The sequence below is a fragment of the Oncorhynchus mykiss genome, chromosome 16 (genome assembly GCF_013265735.2).
Source record: "Oncorhynchus mykiss isolate Arlee chromosome 16, USDA_OmykA_1.1, whole genome shotgun sequence".
Lineage (NCBI taxonomy): Eukaryota > Metazoa > Chordata > Actinopteri > Salmoniformes > Salmonidae > Oncorhynchus > Oncorhynchus mykiss.
In genome coordinates, this window is record NC_048580.1 from 35,534,661 (window position 1) to 35,555,806 (window position 21,146).

The 21,146-nt window shown below is 43.6% G+C and overlaps 1 protein-coding gene across 10 annotated transcripts in view; it reads right to left on the reverse strand.

Moving 5' to 3' along the window:
• The window catches only part of LOC110491868 (agrin), a 519,837-nt gene that overhangs the window by 60,487 nt on the left and 438,204 nt on the right, over positions 1 to 21,146 (reverse strand). For 6 of the 10 annotated variants that reach the window (XM_036946758.1, XM_036946756.1, XM_036946757.1 and 3 more), the window contains 5 exons: positions 19,144 to 19,545; positions 6,259 to 6,384; positions 3,437 to 3,478; positions 2,978 to 3,105; positions 1,496 to 1,610 (listed from right to left, as the gene is read on the reverse strand). In XM_036946758.1, the coding sequence (XP_036802653.1) occupies positions 1,496 to 1,610; positions 2,978 to 3,105; positions 3,437 to 3,478; positions 6,259 to 6,384; positions 19,144 to 19,545 (813 nt within the window). The remainder of the gene's footprint in view (positions 1 to 1,495; positions 1,611 to 2,977; positions 3,106 to 3,436; positions 3,479 to 6,258; positions 6,385 to 19,143; positions 19,546 to 21,146) is intronic. The other 4 variants (XM_036946759.1, XM_036946761.1, XM_036946765.1 and 1 more) reach the window with 1 other exon arrangement.

Sequence of the window (21,146 nt, forward strand, 5' to 3'; positions counted from 1 at the left end):
TAGCCTCCCTACACTGGCTTCCTGTCAAGGCAAGGGCTGATTTCAACGTTTTACTGCTAACCTACAACGCATTACATGGGCTTGCCCCTACCTATCTTTCCGATTTGGTCCTGCCGTACATACCTACACGTACGCTACGGTCACAAGACGCAGGCCTCCTAATTGTCCCTAGAATTTCTAAGGAAACAGCTGGAGGCAGGGCTATCTCCTATAAAGCTAAATTTTTATGGAATGGTCTGCCTACCCATGTGAGAGACACAAACTCGGTCTCAACCTTTAAGTCTTTACTGAAGACTCATCTCTTCAGTGGGTCATATGATTGAGTGTAGTCTGGCCCAGGAGTGTGAAGGTGAATGGAAAGGCTCTGGAGCAACGAACCGCCCTTGCTGTCTCTGCCTGGCCGGTTCCCCTCTTTCCACTTGGATTCTCTGCCTCTAACCCTATTACAGGGGCTGAGTCACTGGCTTACTGGGGCTCTTTCATGCCGTCCCTAGAAGGGGTGTGTCACTTGAGTGGGTTGAGTCACTGATGTGATCTTCCTGTCTGGGTTGTGCCATGGCAGAGATCTTTGTGGGCTATACTCTGCCTTTGTCTTCGTCTCAGGATGATAAGTTGGTGCTTGAAGATATCCCTCTAGTGGTGTGAGGGCTGTGCTTTGGCAAAGTGGGTGGGGTTACATCCTTCCCGTTTGGTCCTGTCCGGGTGTATCATCGGATGGGGCCACAGTGTCTCCTGACCCCTCCTGTCTCAGCCTCCAGTATCTATGCTGCAGTAGTTTATGTGTCGAGGGGCTAGGGTCAGTTTGTTATATCTAGAGTACTTCTCCTGTCTTATCCGGTATCCTGTGTGAATTTAAGTATGCTCTAATTCTCTCTTTCTCTCTCTCGGAGGACCTCAGCCGTAGGACCATGCCTCAAGACTACCTGGCATGATGACTCCTTGTTGTCTCCAGTCCACCTGGCCATGCTGCTGCTCCAGTTTCAACTGTTCTGCCTGCGGCTATGGAATCCTGACCTGTTTACTGGACGTGCTACCTGTCCCAGACCTATTATTTGACCATGCTGGTAATTTATGAACATTTGAACATCTTGGCCATGTTCTGTTATAATCTCCACCCGGCGCAGCCAGAAGAGGACTGGCCACCCCTCATAGCCTGGTTCCTCTCTAGGTTTCTTCCTAGGTTCCGGCCTTTCTAGGGTGTTTTTCCTAGCCAACGTGCTTCAACACCTGCATTGCTTGCTGTTTGGGGTTTTAGGATGGGTTTCTGTACAGCACTTTGAGATATCAGCTGATGTATGAAGGGCTATATAAATACATTTGATTTGATTTGATGATAACAGTACATTTACCATACTATACCATACAGTAAGGGCTGGTTTCTTGGACTAAGAAGCACTTTCAAAGGACAATCTCCATTGAACATGCTTTTTAATCTGTGTCCGGGAAACTGGCCCAGAGTGTGTTCATCATGACTTTTTATCAAAAAAGTTTTTACCTGGGTTGAAGTGGGCCTCGATGAAGGCCAGGATGGAGTTGCTGGGCGCCAGGCTGCGGACTTGGACACTCATGAAGTCGTTCTGCACCTTTGATTTACGGAACAACTCGTTCAGCTGAGCCAGGGATGAGAAACACATTCATTAGTACATACCACAGACAAATATTTTGCAGTTTAGGTTGTCCCTCCCTGTTTCAGTCTGTTTTGTTCTGTTTCGTGCATAATGAATACAACCAGGATGATGAATGAGCGAGGTAATGAGCTCTGTGCAGTGGCTCATCCAATTTGAGTGCAGTAAACTCATTTCCCGGAAGGATGGGGGAAGACTATGTCTGCATCCAAAATGGCACCTTATTCCCTGTATAGTGCACTACTATTGACCAGGGCCCCTGTGCCATTTGGGACGCAGCCTTTGTCAGGGAATAGGTCTTCTACTGTGTAGAAGCACATTGGGCCTGGTCTGGGTGCACAAATTGATATTTAGCTGCAGATAGGGGTATAATTACATGAGCATGTTTTTTTCTGAGGCAGTGGTAAATGTCAGGTTAGCATGGCACACGCTGGCTGCTGATTGGTTTAGCTTCTGATTCACAATATGGGTGTGTGCTTTTGGTGCCCAAATGAAGTCTAAGTCATTGTCAGGAAGTAAATAAGCTTGTAATCCACATGGTTTCATGCTTCCCTACTAGACAGAGCATAACATTCATCATGTATCTCTCTCTGTTGGCTCAAATTTGATACCTTGAGGGAGACATAAGGCGCTGTACCAAGTACCTGACCTAATTCTTGTTTATTTTCAAAAATAGAGCTAACTCCTGCTGACCACTCATCTCAAGAGATTTTGAAGCACACACAATTGGGTTATTCTCCTGTTCCTCCTCTGTTCACTCCAAATTATTTGTATGGGGGTGAATGACATCACTCCCACTACACTATATTCCATTTTCTATACTAGCCTACTGTATGTTAATGTCTCTGTACATACTCCTCAGGTACCTCTGCTGGGTAGAGGGCGGGACTGCAAGTAGCATAACAAAACCAATATGTGTGTGCCCAGACACAAACCCCCACACGGCCACACTGAACCAGAAACATGGCCACCTCTCCCCCTCTCTAGTTTTAACCTCAGGTGATATCCACACACAGTCTCTAGCAGACAAACACACACAAGGGGCTAGAGGGATGGTTTTGCTATCTAGTGCCACAGCTGGCCCCCACGAGGCGTAGGATGCACACACATACAGACACACAGTCACACACTGAGTGTTGTGAGGTGGTAGATTAGGCTTCGACGCGGGCCAGTGACACCATTTCAACAGCTGGCGAGAAGCACACGTGTGCGTGCGCCCACACACACACACACACACAATGTCCCTGTTTAAGAGCGAGCATTAACTTTGACAACCCACACTTGTTCGACAGACCGTTATTGAACCACTGACTATGGCAGCTAGTTCTGTATGTAGGGGGGTTGCTACTCACAGCATTCTCGATGCTCCTGGCCGTCTCGCCAAACAGCTCAGACTTGGGATCCTCCATCTCAGGGGTGTAGAAGACCTCCTGGCCCTCCACCTGGTCCAAGTGCAGGAAGCCGTTGAACCGCATGGTGGCTGGGAGGAAATGGTGTCACACACAAGTTATAAACGTTTACTTTCTGTACCTATGGGGCATGCGGTGCCCTCAACTACCCGCCCTCGGCTTCAGACAGTGACCATTTTGGTGGAGTAGTGCCAGTCTGGGGTTAGTGATGGAGTGTGTGTGTGGGGGGGAGGGTTAGTGTGGTTGTTTTTTATGGTGGGTGTGGCTGTGGAGTTGAGGGGGCAGAGCCTGTGATTGGCTGCAGCGGAAGTGGAAAGAGTGGATGGTGGGATATGAAGGAGGAATGAAAGAAGAAGAGAAGAGGAAGAGCAGAAGGGCAGGGGGTGGAGTAATGGAGTTTACCAGACTGAGACTTGTCCCAAAAATTGGCAGAGGCATGGAGGACTGAGTAGAGAGAGAGATATCAGTTAGATAGACAGGAGATATTAACACACATATTACAAAGACAAGCAGAGAGGGACAGACAAGACAACACGCATAGCAAAAATTAAGAAAATTTTCTAAAAGTCTCCAGCTTTGGCAAAGACAGTCCCACACCTTGCCCTTAAACATCCCCATTTCCCTGTTCAAAATCCTTCAAGCCCCAATGGCCTCTTGCTATTGTTCCGGCAACACAATGGCAGCGAGACTCAAGACATCGTGAAAGAGAAGAGTGAAATAAAGCAGGAAGCAGGAGAGAAAGGGGGCTGGAGAGGAGATGAGGAGAGGCGCTGATGCTGAGGTTTCATGCCACGGCTCATAATCAGCTGAACAAATTGCCCAAATCAATCATGGTGCCCTGCTTGGAGCTCGCCTGAAAAAAAAAGTGAAGAGCATTTGTATGATTATCGTGGAAGATAGCCATAATTGTCTCCTAATGCCGCCAAACCGGTGACTGACAAAATTGCATGATAAGGACTTTTTTTGGCCGTTGTCTCCGCACGACACACATCGATTCAAATCTGATGGGGCAGCTATTAAATAGGAACAAATGGGGAAGGTTTGGATGGAGAGCAGAAAAAAGAGGAGAGGAGAGCAATAGATCAGATTATTTTTATATGGGTAGAAGACAAAACAGAGGAGGCCATTTTTCCGACGAGCAGCAGCCGTGATGGACAAAGAGAGGGATGGGGGATTATCAGATAAGGTTAAACTGTGAAACTTAAAAGGCCTTGTCTGAGTTTAACTTGCCACTCGCAACTTGCATTGGGAAAGTGGACAGAAGCTTTGTTCTTAGTATTAACATATTCAACTCTGACACCCTCTGGTGGCATTTTGTAAATGACTCATAATATTGTATACTACCCTCATAAAGTGGATTTCATTTCAAAACTATAAGTCCTACAAACACATGATTAGTACTGTTAGAAAGGTAAGGACTGTGGGATTATGATAAAGGGGGTGATAAAGGGGGATCAGAAACAATGTGACTATAACAGAACCTTAGATACAGCAGATAAAACAAATGTGAATGTGTGTGTGTGTGGGGGGGGGGGGGGGGGGGGGGGGGGTCACAATTGAGAGATTTGAATGTCTAGGTTTAACATTAAATATGTAAACAATTATTGTTCCAAAAGGTTGTTTTTTATGAAAAAACCTAATGGTGTCGCTTCAAACATGCACAAATTCCCAGACAGGACTTGTGCAATGTAATTTTTCGTATTACAGGAATAATTTTTCATCTTACTGGAATAATATACATATGAGCAGCAGGGGGCTGGCAGGTAGCCTAGTGGTTATAGCGTTGGATTAGTAACCGAAAGGTTGCAAGATCGACTCCCCGAGCTGATAAGGTAAAATTCTGTCGTTCTGCCCCTGAACAAGGCAGTTAACCCACTGTTCCTAGGCCGTCATTGTAAATAAGAATTTGTTCTTAACTGACTTGCCTAGTTAAATAAAAATAAAATAAATGAGGAGAAAGCTGAAGTCTCTACCTATCCATTGACGTAAATATATCCCATCTGATTCCCAGTTTGTCCAGTAGGAGAGCACATGATGTCTCTTGGCAACTTCAAACCAAACCAAACCTCTGGTTTGGGTCGTCACCGTGCCAAAATAGCACTTATTTTCCCATTCACTATTCCTATTGTAAACAAGTGAGATAGTTTGATTTCCGTAAAGACAATGGCTGTAGCTTTCAAATGGTACGTCACTTTCTAACTTCTGGCAACAAAAAAAAATATTTTTAAATGGGAAACCATTCGCATGATACATATACTGTAACTGATACAAGTTATTACACTTTTCAGATGTTTCAATGGTGTGGCAACAAAGTCAGAGTTATTGAAATCACTCCCACTGATGCTTATCTTATCTTATTTCGGACGGTTAAAGGAACACAAACATGATCAAAATATCCATTTGCACACCAATAAAATTTGTCCACACCTTCTGATGATCGTTTACAGGGTGATCTAAAGTTAACTATGCCTGTTTTCGCTAGGAGTTAGCAAATAGCGGTTATCTCCTCTCCTCAGAGAGATCACTTACACCATCAATACAGGAGGAAAATAAAGCAAGACGCTCCGCTGATAGATATTACACCTTGCCGGTCGCCATGGACTTGTCAGTTCCATCCTAATGAGTGTGATATCATCCTTACTCAGGAGTAGAAATAGGTCTGGCGTATTGATTAAGGAGCGATACACTCTATAAATCGGTAACTCTTTGGCAGAATGAGCTATCGATCGACAAAGGGTGGGTGTGACACCGTTAGCGCCTCGCCACTGCTGACAAATGGATGTTTGTGCATTTCGTCATTGCGTGATGTGGCGTACTGCAGATGTACTGTACCGAGACTGTATTGTAGTGCTAATAGCGTGATTTCATTTAATGGACGGTAGCGACTGGTAATGTTGGTGTGATTTCATTTCATGGACGGTAGCGACTGGTAATGTTGGTGTGATTTCATTCAATGGACGTTAGCGACTGGTAATGTTGGTGTGATTTCATTTCATGGACGGTAGCGACTGGTAATGTTGGTGTGATTTGATGTCAAGGACGGTAGCGACTGGTCATGTTGGTGTGATGAGAAAGAAGCAACACAGCTCTAGATTTTATATGAGCACATTGTTTCATATCCAATAGTCCTCTTCAATTTCAAGTGTACCTCCTAAAGGGGTTGAAGAGAGGTGAGGTGGTAAGTATAGGAGGGGAACAGGAGAGGGGGGTTGTGGGGTACTTACAGGGGCATTTGGCTCCCTCAGGGCTGCTGGAAGCCGTCTTGCCATCAGGACAACAGCCGAAGGGAGTGTTGTCACACGACGAGCGGTCCTCCGCTGTGGGGATGGTGGTGGCTGCGGCTGTGGGGTCTAGGGGAAAGAGGAGGGTTCATAATGCTTCATAACACCTCATAACGCTTCATAATGATTCGTAACACTTGTAACACATCTTAAATCTGGCAGTGGTGGCTACAGCCTAGGGAACTAGGGGAGAGAGAGGAAGAGATTCATAATGCTTTATAGCTCATTTTAATGCTTCATAATACCTCTGTAACCCCAACCTCGGAGAAGCTGCATCTGGAACTCATCTCCATTATGAGAGCCATACTGTAGTAGCTACATAATGGGCTACATACCGTTATAATGGCACTAAGTACTTTGTGATGAGGGTTGATAAATAACCACGGAAACAGCTAATCTCTTCCACTGATTGGGCGATTGCTATCTGCACATTTCCACTGATTGGCAGATGGCAATCTCCAAACACTTTGTCCCTGAGAACATTGCCTTTGCTATAAATCTAGGAGTACCCTGACCTCATCTCCAATGGGGTAAAGTGGCTACTCTTACAGTACACCAGGGAATGGCCTGCACCCGTTTCTCTCTTACAGGGATAGGTTTCTCTGTGGAGCAGCTTAACGGTCACCCTATGATTAGAAATGATCGTAGAGCAAACAACCGTGGCTTGCTGAATAAGTCGTTAAGACGTCAAAGGGGGAAGGTTGTCTCTTCAAGGACTCCCTGTCGTCGCCCTCTGAGTGAAACACCCGCCGCTAGGACAGGAGTCTGTGGAGAAACAACTCTAGGTCAGGGATTGGAAGGAAGGGAGAGAATGATGGAGAGGAGTGTTGGCGTCTACAGGGCATCTGTTGGCACATGGATTTACTGACCACAGCAATTGAGTTGGGAGAATGGGGGTGTAGGGAGGTGTGCTATTGCTCCATTGGGAGGCAAACACAGATCTACCCAACCACAACCACCCCCCTGTTTACATAAACATACAACTAGACACACAGACACATAGGAGACCCAGGTCTCCTTGGCAGACAGGCCATATGTGCCAGGCGTCAGCGAGCGCTCCGGTCCGCTGGTGACAAGAGAATAAATCTGCAAGAGGGAAAAGCGTCAGAGGAAGCGCTGAGGCTCGTGTTCCATCAATTCAGGAGTGTCAAAGCAAGCTGTTGGGTCACAGAGCTTTGGAATGGTAAAAAAAAGCTGATTGAAAAGGGTTAGTCTACAGGTCTCTGGAGTGTGGTGCTTGGTGGAGTGGTCAGAATGAATAAGGCCAGAATGCCGTGGAGGGATTTTACTGTGTAGAGTGAGAGTTGTGTTCCGTATCACTATGCTGCAATGACAAGGTAAGAGAAATTCTTATCAAGCTATCAACGCAGCTTTGAAACAACCCCCCAACATAAGCCAATAATCTCATCAACTTTCTGTTTTCCATTTCAAATATGAAAATAGCTTCTTATTTTGACAGAATGGAGGATACTGTGACAACAGTTTTCGTTTGGAAGACATTCTTGTATTTCTCTGCTTAACATTTGGATTAAACTAAATGCAAAGGACACTTTGAAAACACACTTCTGTTGTGGTGACATAACATCAGATAATGACATGTATAATGTCAAACAATGACATGTTTAAAATGTAAGAATGACTTTGTTTGATGTTATACATGTCATTATTATCGGTTTAATCCAAATGCTAGATAACATTGAACATTGAGCACAACTGACACGAAAGCTTTATGAGCCGAAGTGTACATGTGCTAGGACAAAATGTGAAGCCATAGTGAGTAACGTGTTAGCACCATGGGCAACTACTTTGGTAACACAGGACCTAGACCAAGTTGAATATGTGTCCTGTCCATTGATGCATTCAATCATGGACATGTATAGCTGCTGCCAGTAGTAGTCAGATATTGTAAGATACAGTGGGGCAAAAAAGTATTTAGTCAGCCACCAATTGTGCAAGTTCTCCCACTTAAAAAGATGAGAGAGGTACATAGGTACACTTCAACTATGACAGACAAAATGAGGAAAAAAATCACATTGTAGGATTTTTAATGAATTTGTTTGCAAATTGCGGTGGAAAATAAGTATTTAGTCACCTACAAACAAGAAAGATTTCTGGCTCTCACAGACCTGTAACTTCTTCTTTAAGAGGCTCCTCTGTCCTCCACTCGTTACCTGTATTAATGGCACCTGTTTGAAATTGTTATCAGTATAAAAGACACCTGTCCACAAGTCCACAACCTCAATCAGTCACACTCCAAACTCCACTATGGCCAAGACCAAAGAGCTGTCAAAGGACACCAGAAACAAAATTGTAGACCTGCACCAGGCTGGGAAGACTGAATCTGCAATAGGTAAGCAGCTTGGTTTGAAGAAATCAACTGTGGGAGCAATTATTAGGAAATGGAAGACATATAAGACCACTGATAATCTCCCTCTATCTGGGGCTCCACGCAAGATCTCACCCCGTGGGGTCAAAATGATCACAAGAACGATGAGCAAAAATCCCAGAACCACACGGGGGGACCTAGTGAATGACCTGCAGAGAGCTGGGACCAAAGTAACAAAGCCTACCATCAGTAACACACTACGCCGCCAGGGACTCAAATCCTGCAGTGCCAGACATGTCCCCCTGCTTAAGCCAGTACATGTCCAGGCCCGTCTGAAGTTTGCTAGAGAGCATTTGGATGATCCAGAAGAAGATTGGGAGAATGTCATATGGTCAGATGAAACAAATATATAACTTTTTGGTAAAAACTAAACTTGTCGTGTTTGGAGGACAAAGAATGATGAGTTGCATCCAAAGAACACCATACCTACTGTGAAGCATGGGGGTGGAAACATCATGCTTTAGGGCTGTTTTTCTGCAAAGGGACCAGGCCGACTGATCCATGTAAAGGGAAAGAATGAATGGGGCCATGTATCGTGAGATTTTGATTGAAAACCTCCTTCCATCAGCAAGGGCATTGAAGATGAAACGTGGCTGGGTCTTTCAGCATGACAATGATCCCAAACACACCGCCCGGGCAACGAAGTAGTGGCTTCGTAAGAAGCATTTCAAGATCCTGGAATGGCCTAGCCAGTCTCCAGATCTCAACCCCATAGAAAATCTTTGGAGGGAATTGGAAATCCGTGTTGCCCAGCAACAGCCCCAAAACATCACTGCTCTAGAGGAGATCTGCATGCAGGAATGGGCCAAAATACCAGCAACAGTGTGTGAAAACCTTGTGAAGACTTACAGAAAATGTTTGACCTCTGTCATTGCCAACAAAGGGTATATAACAAAGTATTGAGATAAACTTTTGTTATTGACCAAATACTTACTTTCCACCATAATTTGCAAATAAATTCAGAAAAAATCCTACAATGTGATTTTCTGGATTTTTTTCTCATTTTGTCTGTCATAGTTGAAGTGTACCTATGATGAAAATTGCAGGCCTCTCTCACCTTTCTACGTGGGAGAACTTGCACAATTGGTGGCTGACTAAATACTTTTTTTGCCCCACTGTATATGGTGGCAACACATCTGTCAAAACAAAACTGCTTGATTTTGTTGAATTGAAAGGAGAAACAGCAGAGGAGATTGCAGCTGAGGTCCTGGTGGTCATCCAAAAATGTAACCTGCAAAACAAAGTCGTAGCATTCTCTGCCGACAACACAAATACCAACTTTGAAGGACTGAATAGGCTGGGGAGAGTCAATGTCCATACCAATGTTAAAAATGCTGTGCAGCGTGAGGTGATTGGCTTAGGTTGTTCTGCCCACATCATTCATAACACGGCCAGAACAGCTTTGGTTATGATTCCCCTTGTTGTTGAGTACCTGCTCACAAAGATATTTGGATATTTTCATATTTTCACCGTCAGAGTAGAAAGTTTGTTGGCCAGGAGTACCATAACATTTTAGGACACAGCAATGTTCTCTGGCTGTCCATGCTCCCTGCTCTAGAAAGTGTGCTGAAAAGGTATGTGCCATTTTCTTTCTTAAGACAAACGCCCTGTTGTCCTGCGAGCAATGTTCGAAGATCCACTGACTGAACTTTGGCTGGCCTTTGTCCATGGAAACTCGACCATATTCAGTGGCATGATCAAGATGCTTGAATGCCAGGACCGCTGTGCTGTGGAGTCAGCTGCAGTTCTGAGAAACATTGAGGCAAAATTGACTGCAAGACGTGATGACAACTTCATCCCAGTGGTCAGAGGACTTCTGAGAGAGCTAGAGGAAAATGGAGACATGTCTAAAGAGAGCTTTCTCAAAACATCCCAATCATTCTTCACTATGGCTGTGAACTACTTGCAAGCATGGGGAAAGCACACAGATAATCTAAAATATTTACATTGTCTCCTTTTAAAAAGGCAACCTCTGCGTGAAGACATCCAGAAGGCAGCAGACACACTGCAGGAAAAATGCCCCAATGTGACCATCAATGAGGATGCATTGTTTGACGAGGTTACTGGCCTGCAAGAGTTCCTAACGGGGGGGATCGCTTGAAGAATGGAAAACATCTGAGACGCGGCTTAGTCAGAGATGGAGCACGGTGGTTAACCACTTCAAAGAGAACGACATCCCACACACTAACCTGGCTAGATTAGCGTCTGTTGTCATTTGCTTACCTAGAAGTAATGCACCAGTCGAGAGAGTGTTCTTCCAAATGAACGATATGCAGTATGGACAGCAGCAAGAAATAGTTTCACTGTTCCTACCATCAAGGCCATGCTTATTGTGAAGACAAACTTTAACCTTCCCTGCCAGGAGTTCATGGAGAAGCTGGCCGAAGACAGAGCAATCCTGAAGAAAATACATTCTTCTGAGAAATATACAGATTAGGTTGGTATATTATGTAGTTACCAATCTCATCAGCATCTTATTTCTTTATTATGATAAGTATTTCACATATACTATTGTCTGTTTTTTCAATTTTGCTCATGTTCTCTTCTGCTCTTATTCTAGCAGGACCACTGAATGGCTGTTCAGATCAGTTCTGTCTTGTCTGTAGTGTTTCTGTAGTATAGTTGTTTTCTCTATCACAATGTGCCTGTTAGACTAAATACATGAAACCGGAATTGTCCCCCTTTTTCATTTCATAGATAATAACATTGGATATTTTAATGATATATTGACCGCCGAACTGGAAATATCCCCGGTTCTCATTTCAGAAATCTGGTCACCTTATTTTAGCTAGCTAATATAGCTGCCAATCTGCCAGAAGCTGTTAAGTTTGTGCTCTGCCACTGTGCCTGGCGGACCATGCACAAGCTCCACCACAGTCTGGACTTTCACTTCCTGATCACAGGCCACACCCCGACTGGTGCTTCGGGATCATCAAGCAGAGCTTCAGAAATACCAGAGTGAACACATTGTCTGAGATTGCTGGTGATGTGAAGGACAGCACTGTGACAGGGGACAACATCCCACAGCTGGTGGGACTGGAGGATGGTATGGTGCTGGTGGAAAGCTATGGTTGGCAACAACACCTGACTCTGTATTTCAGGCCGCTGACACAGATCAAGCAGTACCAGCACTTCAGGTGAATATAATTTTCATTGAATTGTATGAGGTTATTATTCTTATCTAAACTTGGGAGGTGAATTGATGTTGTGCTATTTCCTGTTTTACAGCTTTGGTGCTCTGGAGCCTGGTGTTGTCGCCAAGGAGTGTTCGGACTCAGTCGGGACCATGTTTTCGCTGCTGTGCAACACTGACATCCTTCCTCCCACAGGTGGTCTGCCTGTACAAGCACCACCTGGACTGGACACAGCTAGACAAACTTATCTTGTTGAGAAGATCAGGGAGTTTTGTGACGAAGAGGCTATGGACATCACATGCCCTGCACCAAAGTCAAGGGCATGACAGAAACAGGCTCTCCGAATATAGATTCCCTTGTTCATGCGTTGTTCGGACGAACTAGTCATCAGCACTATCTGCAGTGCTTCGATTCAAATGACTCTCTAAGAACACACACGCCATACGTTGCTGCAACTATATATATATTTTATCCTGCTGCTCAGCCACTTTTTCCCTGATTGTATGCATACTACTACCTCGTCTATCACTGATATCGTTATTAATATTGTTCGTGTACATACTGTAAATTATTTTATTTATATTGCCAATATCTATTTCTGATAGTGATACTATGCAAGTAACCATTTGGCTGTACCATTTACATCTTCCGTAGAGACGCATCCACTTCGCAAGACTAATCCATATTCATTTTATATATAAATATGTTGCTATGTGTGGTCGTTACATGATTTTGTGACATACCCCACAGACTCACTAAACACAAATGCTTTGTTTGTAAATTATGTCTGAGTGTTGGAGTGTGCCCCTGGTTATCCGTCAATTAAAAAAAATGAAAGAAATTGGGCCGCCTGGTTTAAGGAATTTGAAATTATTTATACTTTTACTTTTGATACTTAAGTACATTTGAGCAATTCCATTTACTTTTGATACTTAAGTATTTTTAAAACCAAATACTTTTAGACTTTTACTCAAGTAGTATTTTTCCTGGGTGACTTATACTTCAGTCATTTTCTATTAAGGTTTCTTTACATCTGGACACTTTCTCTTTACCTGGAATTCCTCCTTATTGTAGGTGTTACCACTTTTAGTCTTAATCTTTACTACACTACTCACTGTTTAGCACATGACCTCACATGTGAATCCTTAAAGAGATGGGTGTGGCTAAAGTTTAAGAGGGTGAACAATGCTGAATGGGTGTAGACAAAGGAGAGTTCTCCAGTAGGTACCAAAACATTCAAAGGCCTTTTTCTCAAAAGTGTATCAACTTTCAAAGCAGAATCACTTTCCCAATGTTCCTCAAAAATACAGTGTATGGGGGATCACGTGACCCTTGAACGAGATGGCCGCATGAACTAAGAGCTCCGCACAAGTAGTTTCCAATTCCTAATCTCACCTCCACCCCAAGTTCAAACTCATTTAGCTTTAGTAAGAAAAAGTCATGGCGGCTACAAAAGGCGACACTACAGGTGACATTTTTACCCAGACTCGAGCATTAGCGACGGAAAAAGCCTCCAAGAAAAAGCTAGCTTCAGAAAAAGCTAGCGCAATTAGCCAGGAGCAAGAGAACCCGCTCCCCCCCGAGGCACAACGAATGCCAACCTCGCACTCTTTCAAACAGCAGCCATACTTATCCATAAGAATGTTCCATTCATATGACAAAAACATATCTGATCCGGAGGGGAGATTTATTTTGATAACTGGGTCACTATATGGTCAACCAATTACTATCTTAAACATATACGCCCCAAACACTGATACTCCTGCTTTCATGTCAAAAATGCTAACCCTATTCAATGAGCATTGTGTTTCCTTTGCCATGGTGGCCGGAGATTTTAATTGTTCCCTTAACCCAACACTAGACAAATCAGTCCCCACCACAAATCCTAGATCTGCAAAGATGTTGAACTCTCTTGCTAAAGAGATGGGACTGATAGATAACTGGGGAGAGACTAATAGCTCATCTATGGACTATACATGCTACTCTAATGCCCATAACACCTACTCCCGTATAGATTACATTTTTATCCCAAAGAGTTTAATAAATTCAGCCACATGTACAATCTGACCCATAGCACTTTCAGATCACGCCTTTGTCCACCTCCGCTTTGACCTCTGCAAAAACATCCCGAGGTCAAAGAGCTGGAAATTCAACACCTCCATGCTATCAAACGAAGCGTTCCATACATTGGTAACTACATGGATAGACAACTACACACAAGACAACAAAGATTCTCCTGTTTCTCCTGCCACAATGTGGGACGCTGCCAAAGCCACACTAAGAGGCCATCTAATTGCATATGCTTCCTCTAACAAAAAAAGCAATGGAAGCACACAGGCTAGATCTTGAGAGGGAGCTGGAATGCTGTGAAAAAATACATAAACAATCCCCAGACAGCACCTCCTGGAGTCATCTTAAAGCAGCCAAAGCCCAACTGAATTTGGACTACACTCGGGAGATAAAACAAAATGTTTTCTTTACTAAACAGAAATACCATGAGTATAGCAATAGGCCCAGTAGATTGCTTGCTTACCATTTTTAAAAAAGAGCAGTCAGAACGTACAATCATGGCTCTCCGAACAGCAGAGGACGAGGTCACATATGACCCAAAAAATATCAATTTAACTTTTCATGATTTTTACTGCAAACTATATAACTCTGAGAGAAAACACACGGAGGCAGAACTCCCATCTTTCCTAGAGGGAATCTTGCTACCTAAACTATCAGAGACCGACCAAGAAGATCTCAACTCCCCCTTCACTCCTGAGGAGATCCTGGAGGCAATTACCTCCATGCCACCTAATAAGTCCCCAGGCCCAGATGGATTCCCCAGAGAGTTCTACAAAGCTTTTTGGCCCCAGCTCAGCCCTATCTTCATGCCAATGCTGGAGGATTTTTGCAAAAATGGAGTTCTTCCAGACTTAATGCACACAGCTCGCGTTACAGTGTTGCTCAAAAAGGACAAGGACCCCCTATCCTGCTTGTCATTCCGGCCCATAAGTTTGTTGGATTTCGACTACAAAATAATTACCAAATTACTCGCCAAAAGACTAAACACTCTTCTTCCCAAAATAATAAAAGCGGACCAAACTGGATTTATTAGAGACCGATACTCTTCTGATAACATTCGCTGTCTTTTTTATGTTATTGATCAAGTAAATGCACAGAAGACCCCTGTCCTGCTGGCTTCACTGGATGCTGAGAAGGAGTTTGACAGGATGGAGTGGAGCTCTCTGTTTTCAGTCTTAGAAAAGTTCAATATGGGCCCAAATTTTATTAAATGGATGAAATCACTATACTCTCATCCAAATGCCATGGTGACTACTAATGGACTGAACTCTGACAGATTCCCTCTAGAACGGGGCACAAGACAAGGGTGCTCGCTGTCCCCCCTGCTCTAGTTGTAGGGGGCGGAGCCTCTGGCAGAGCTGATAAGGAGCAATCCAAGTATTATGGGTGTTTCTGCAGGCGGCCTGCAGCACAAAATTTCGATTTCTGCGGATGATGTCTTGCTCTACATATCCAACCCTGAGAAATCCCTCCCTCTCATTTTAGACACAATTGCTCAGTATGGCAAGTTTTCAGGTTATAATATCAATTTTAACAAATCCACTGTCTGACCTCTCAATATTACACTCACCAGCTCTATGAAGACACTATGTCCTTTCCAATGGAATACACAGGGGTTTCAATACCTCGGGATCTTCATAACACCAGATCTGAAAAGCCTTTTCAAGGAAAATTATCTTCCACTCCTGGATCGAATCAAGAACGATCTCCAAACCTGGATCTCCCTCCCAATTAGCTTAGTAGGAAGAATTAATGTCATCCGTATGAACATCCTCCCTAGACTGAACTACTTATTTCAGATGCTCCAATGCTTTCTCCCAGTTTCCTTTTTCAAAACAACTAACCAAAGCATCACCAAATTTATATGGGGCAATAACAAACCTAGGATCAAGTTTTCAACTCTATCGAAACCTGAATCTAAGGGTGGTCTTGCCCTTCACTCCCTCCAATTGTACTACTGGTCTGCCCAAATCCGCAACATGCTAACATGGATCACAAACAGACAAGAGTCAACGTGGATTCAGATAGAAGCCCAATCCTGTGGTTCATTGCCCTTAAGCTCAATTAGATTCATTAATAACTTTAGTGAAGTGGGCAAAATAGCCAAAACCTTTGTGATTTACAGCACCCTACTAGCGTGGAGGGACTGTAAGAAATACCTGGGCATTTCCTCCCAAATATGTTCTCACTCGCCTATAGTAGGCAACCCAGACTTGCCAAAAGCCCTGAGGAATGCCAACTTTAATCTTTGGCATACTCTAAGAATCAGGACCTTTTCAGACCTATTTCATCAGAAAATCACTACACTGAAATCCTTTCAAGAGCTCTGCAGTGAATTCAATGTGCCAAGATCCATTTAAAAATGGATCTTAGATATGTCATTTGTTGAAACCCTTTTTGTCACAGCACAATCCATTAAAGGCAAAATATTGTATATCTATAGACTCCTTTCTGAGAAAGGAGGCTCCTCCTTTACTCCTTTGAAAATAATCTGGGAAAAGGACTTAGGTCTGACTATCAGTGATGAGTTATGGGCGGAGGTTTGCAACAGGGTATACTGCACCTACTCATGTAAAAATTAAAGAATCTAATTACACATTTTTGTACAAATTTTATTACACTCCTTTGAGACTCCATAGAATGAAAACAGATATGTCTCCTAACTGTAAAAGATGTACCTCTGAAAGTGTACCTTCATGCATGTATTTTGGAGCTGTAGAGAGATTGCCAGATTCTGGACAGAGTGAACGGGGTGACTTGGGAAATGTGCAGATACATGTTGTGTAAGGTGCTGTAAAATCTACAAACTAATTATTGGCTCGTCGTCTCAGCGAAGGCTAGAAATAGCTAATAAGAACCTTGATAGTGCTGCTGCAAGTTTCATATATGTTTTTTAAGTGTTCTTTGTGAGTACGTGTAGGTATGTAGGATATGTGTGTGTGTGTATGGGTGTGAATGTATGTATGTATATGTGTATGTGTGTGTATATATAGATATGAGTATATATGTGTATGTATGTATATATATATATATACTGTATATATATATACACCAAAAAAAAAAACGTTTATTATTTTTTAAAATCTTTTATTGTAATTGTATTTTTTAAATTATTATTATTATATATATTATAACTTTTTTTTAAGCCTGTCACATCTGTGAATGTGGAATGTGTTTTGTTGGTTGATTGAAAAACAAGAAAACTTAATAAAACTTTAAATTGAAAAAAAATAAAAATACAGTGTATGATATACCATTTTGTAGCTCTGAGTCTCTACTTTTTACCATTGTAAAATGTGTGATGTAGCAATGACATATCAAACCTTGAGTCAGTTCAGAGGCCCATATTCAACCTAGGGATGTCCACGGGGGAAGCCAGAAAAAATAAAGCCCTATTAATTCCTATGTGTTGTGATAATTGGGTTGTTTGCTCTATTAACCTGTTAGTTCATATGCCTTGACACCGTGATATACTGTATAGGCCTAAGGCCGGGACATTAAGAATACATTTATTTCATTACAAAACCGGAGAGCAATCGGTGAAGTCCACAAAATATATTGCATGTAACAAACAGTTACGTGACCTACAGCATGGTCAAGCAAGTTTCCAACATTGTTGGACTACTACTGATTTAGAAACACGGAGAGTTACCGCAAGTCGCAAAGAAAACAGGCGCTTCCTCCACTATTCCAACATCTAATCATCAATGCTTAGTCTAATACAGTGACAACTAAAAGATACCAAAAACTATTTAGTCCAATCAACGTAAGTTAAATATGATATGGCTGTCATGGTACTGATTACTTTGTGTGTGTGTGCGTGCGTGCAATTGGGAAAAAAACATGTTGACTCATCCTACTTGTAGAGAAACGCCAAAGCCATCCTCCTCTTTCATGTTGCCTAAACGGTCTATGAATCTGTCATACAGTACACACTTTTAGTTTTTATTGTCCTAGACTACCTGGCTCAAATGCTTGCTCGCTAGCGTAACTTCCTTTCATGGGCAACACTGTTGCAGGCCAGCTGGTTAACATTAGCATACTACATCTAGCTACATGTTGAACTTCCATTCTCTCAGACCAGGGGCACAATGTATGAATTTCTGGACCCTATATCACTATCTTTAACATTGTACTCAGCTGTTGGTGGTCAGGAGCTTCAACATTTGTCAGGACGAAAAGGAAAATACTTTGTGTAGCTGCGGGAGTTGTACTGAAGACCATTTGGAAAGTGTGGATCAGAATCACCGTTATAATCATTGGTAGAAGCACAAGCATTTCACTGGCAATACCATCTGTTAACCATGTGTATGTGACCAAATACATTTGATTTGGAAAGTACGGAGAATGAAGTAAAACAAGACCAAATCCCTATCTCCATCCATGGCTAATATAGCTAGCTAGCCACCGGAGGACAATGACACAACGAGATGCAACAATTTAAGTTTCTTTCTGTCAATGATGTTTGACTTCTGATGTGATGTGATTGGTCTGTAGCCAAATCCAAAACTGGCATCCCTTGACACGTTTTTTTGGGTGCGGCAGGGCCATCTAAAGCTGAGCTCACTCAGCACTGATTGGCTATTATTTTATATCTTTTTTATCAAGGGAAGACAAATGCTTGCTGGCTTCCCTTGCATTCAATGCTACGGGAGTCAACAATGTCATACTCTTTTTGGCCAGACAGCATCAGATACTGTAGATATGCTACTGAGACAGAGACACACTGCTTCGTTCACTCAGATGCTTTCTTCAGTGAGATACATTCAGCCTCTTGCTTTTTGAAGGAAATGTATGAAACACAGAGAGACGAAAGATACATTATTTTTTATGTTTTTTTCCCTTGGTACTTTTTTGGGGAAAGCTTGGCTTCCCTTGGCATCCATGAATACACACCACTAGTAGGCCAATCAAAGAGGCTCAATGTGTAGCAAGGGGAGTGAGAGTTCACTAATGCAATGCAGATGGAATACAATTACGGAATTAAAAAGTTAGTGAAATGACAAGGAGTAGGCTTTAAAGAGCAACCAAGAGGTAGACTGTTTTATCTGAATTGGGTTGGGGAGAAAGCGCAGAATGTGTCCTCAATTAGCCCAGCTAGCTATAGATGAATGACACTATTAAAATAGTGAAATTATTTCAAACCCCCATCTGTAATTCAACCCTCCCCTGACCTCTGACCCTTGACCCCCTGTGGAGCAGAATTATGGGTTATGAAGTGAAATAGCTTTGATTTACCAACTGGCTCCTCTCCGCTCGCCTCCAGGACTCTGACGCCGCTACCCTCTTCCACCTCCTCCACCTGGTCGTCTCCGCTGGGCTCACCGCTCCCTGAGTCCTCGAAGGCTGTAGGGGAGGAGCCAGGGCTGGTGTGGCTGGGTAGGCGAGGGGTGGTGGAGTGAGGTGGGTGGTGGGGGGTGATGACGGGGTGGTTGGTGGGAAGCGGTCTCTCAGTGGACATGGGGGGCGGCAGGGCCTCCACGAATGAGGCTAGTGGCCCCTCGGTTTCATCATCGTCCCAGGGAGAGTATGATGTGCCATGGCGCGGCGACGTAAGCCTGACGTGGGAGGGGGTGGTGGCTTTTGCGCGGGGGGTGGGGGGGTAAGGGGTGGGTCGGCTGGCAGGCTCGGTGATGCTTTCTGCATGGGGAGGGAAGGGAGGAGGAGAGGAAGCAAGGAATGGATGAATGGGTAAGCAAAGATGAAAATCTGTTTTTTATTTTCTTCTCCCTATAGCCCCTATTTCGATTGTACACCTTTACCTCATACTACTGCTGTACCCCTTATGGTTGTCTTTTGTGTTCTGGTCACGTCAGGCACCTGAGCACCCAATACTGACCGACACACAAGAGCAGAGGCCAGACTCATTGCAATATGAAATATACATCTAAAATAGAATTGAAAACCTATGCACATAGGAACGGAAATCCTGGATGAAATCTTTTAACCCCATATGACTTAGGAAGCAAAACACACCATGAAAATAAGAACATCTTACACTGAAGTATGCCAAAGGATGGCATACTGTTGAGTTCAACTGCACTGCAGTCTGTGTACAGAGAAGAATAATGTGCCCTATATAGGGTTAAACTGCACTGCAGTTGCACTGGTGTGTTTGTGAGGCATGTGTGTTTGTTCAGTGTGTCTGTGTGTATATGTGCTGGTGTTGGTGTGTGTCTGTGGGTATGAATTATATATACATATTCAAATGTTGCCCTCTTGTAGCGGAGCTTTAATCACAGACAGTCAAAGCCTCTGGTGATGAATGATTGATATAAATGGGGCAGAAATAGCAGGGTTTAACTCCGGCTTCAAAGACTCCAGACTCCGTTCACAGCCGCACAAGTATCCGTCAACTCCGCCGCGAATGGCAGCCTTGTCAACACAGTCACACACGCCATCCAAAAACTCTCAGAAATCCTTTTCTTGACGTCGCAAGAGAGAGGGACCCGCTTTTCTTTCAGCAGAAACCAGCATTACCCATGCAATGCCTTGGGTACAAAGACAAACATGTATCGGATAAAACCGATAAAATAGGAGAAAAACTCCTGAGGGAAAGAAGCGAGTCAAGAGCTGGAGGGAAGGGAGACACTTTGTAAGTGTAGCTGCTAGGATGGCGGCAAACCAGCCAGGCGTCACTTAATACTGATGCTCCTACTTTACCCCAGCCGTTGTTTGTGCAGGGCAAAAGAAAAACCTCCTACGGTATATTATTTCCATCTCATTGGAATTCGGCAAACATTATGTGTAGGATTTAATTGCACACTAATAATCTCCTATTTGATAGGCAATTACGCCGTGAGGTGTGAAATGTGATACCTTGATGAGGCGCTGGATGTTATCAGCCAGGCAGGCACCCCACTATCTCCCATCCTGCTAGGCTCCAGAGGAGGGGAGGCAGAGGAGCCAGCCTGCAGATACAGTATGTCGGCTTAGCCCAAGAGTGCATCTATCAATTGCTATCGCCGTGTGCGAGGCGGTGGTATACTTTGCTTTTCCTCTTGGCTACACCTGTTACTCAGGTGCTGTGTTACGGCCGGGAGTCCTTCGACGGCGAACGCTCGAAGAGGGGTAAAATAAATAAAAAACAGATATAGAAAGAAAGGGAAGGATGGACAACTGGCAGCACAGTCAGTTCAGTGGAAGCTTTCCTTAATCAGGTTTAACACTCCATTTGCTTTTTTTCCGAGAGGCAGGCGGTTATATCGACAGGCGGGCGGGGAGACAAATCATTGTCATCT